This window comes from Hipposideros armiger, unplaced genomic scaffold (assembly GCF_001890085.2).
Source record: "Hipposideros armiger isolate ML-2016 unplaced genomic scaffold, ASM189008v1 scaffold_94, whole genome shotgun sequence".
NCBI classification, from domain to species: domain Eukaryota; kingdom Metazoa; phylum Chordata; class Mammalia; order Chiroptera; family Hipposideridae; genus Hipposideros; species Hipposideros armiger.
This window is the reverse complement of record NW_017731444.1, coordinates 1,294,625-1,295,673: the sequence shown is the minus strand read 5'-3', so window position 1 is coordinate 1,295,673 and position 1,049 is coordinate 1,294,625. Positions and strand designations below refer to the sequence as shown.

General features: G+C 52.6%; 1 protein-coding gene across 9 annotated transcripts in view; it reads left to right on the top strand.

Annotated features, from left to right (window-relative positions):
• The window catches only part of LOC109384431 (tyrosine-protein phosphatase non-receptor type substrate 1), a 45,024-nt gene that overhangs the window by 29,652 nt on the left and 14,323 nt on the right, over nucleotides 1–1,049 (top strand). For all 9 annotated transcript variants that reach the window (XM_019645769.1, XM_019645768.1, XM_019645773.1 and 6 more), the window contains one exon: nucleotides 325–435. In XM_019645769.1, the coding sequence (XP_019501314.1) occupies nucleotides 325–435 (111 nt within the window). The remainder of the gene's footprint in view (nucleotides 1–324; nucleotides 436–1,049) is intronic.

Genomic DNA, 1,049 nt, shown 5'->3' with positions numbered 1-1,049 from the left:
TGAGATGTGCCAGGAGGCACAGACCAGGCCTGTGGAAAACAGTTCTGCTCCTCAGGAGTGAGAGTTCTGTCCACATCCTCAGCTGGGGTTTCACCATGGCTGTCAGCGCCAACAGTTTTCCTCCCAGCACCTAGGTATGGTTTTTGCGCTGCCTGGGGTGACTTATGTAAGGAAGTGTGTGCAGACCTATGACCGTGCCCATGTGGTCGAAACCTCTGACGAGGCCCAGCCAGATAGCCTCAGTTAATGATGCCCACCTAGTGGTAAAAATTTTCTTTGTTTTTAGTTCACGTGCATGAAGCCTCTATTCTGTCTGATCCCTAGGTGAGACTACCAAGTTGAATAATGTCTTTATTGCGGTGGGCGTGGTGTGTGCCTTGCTGGTGGCCCTGCTGGTCGCAGCCCTCTACTTCCTCCGAATTCGACAGAAGAAAGGTGGGTGAATTCCCTGCTTCCTCCCCAAGAGTTTGCCTCTGGGCTGTCCTTCCCACAGGAAGAGGCCACTCTAATACTTATAGCTACACACAGCTTAAGCTGTGAGAACATCCAGTTACTTCCAGTAACAAGAAGTCCAGAGGTAGCCCTGCCATGGCTGGCGTGGCACCTTCATCAGGCTGGCATCATGGTTGCTGGACGGCCATCACTGCTCCAGGCCTCGCATCCTCATGGGACCACTACTGAGGTGGGAAGCAGGGAGCTGCCAGGTGGCAAGAGGGTCTCAGGAGGAGATAGTGTTTCCCAGCAGCCCTCCAGAAAGCTTCTGTTTTCCTCTTACCTGCCCAGGTTACGTGTGCAGCCCTCAGGCAGGAGGGAAGGCTGGAAGGAAGTGGGGCTACTACCACAGCCTACCTGCAAGGCCATTGGAAGGATTAAGTGGGTGATGACATGTAAAAGGTTAGGAAAGTACCTGGCACACAGCAAGTAATCAATAAATGTTAGTTCCTGTTGTCAGCATTATACGTGAGGCCAGAAACATGAACCACCTCCCGGGAAAGCTCCCCTCACAGTGGCAAATGGTGCAGCCTTTGACTTGACAGAAGGAGGGTACA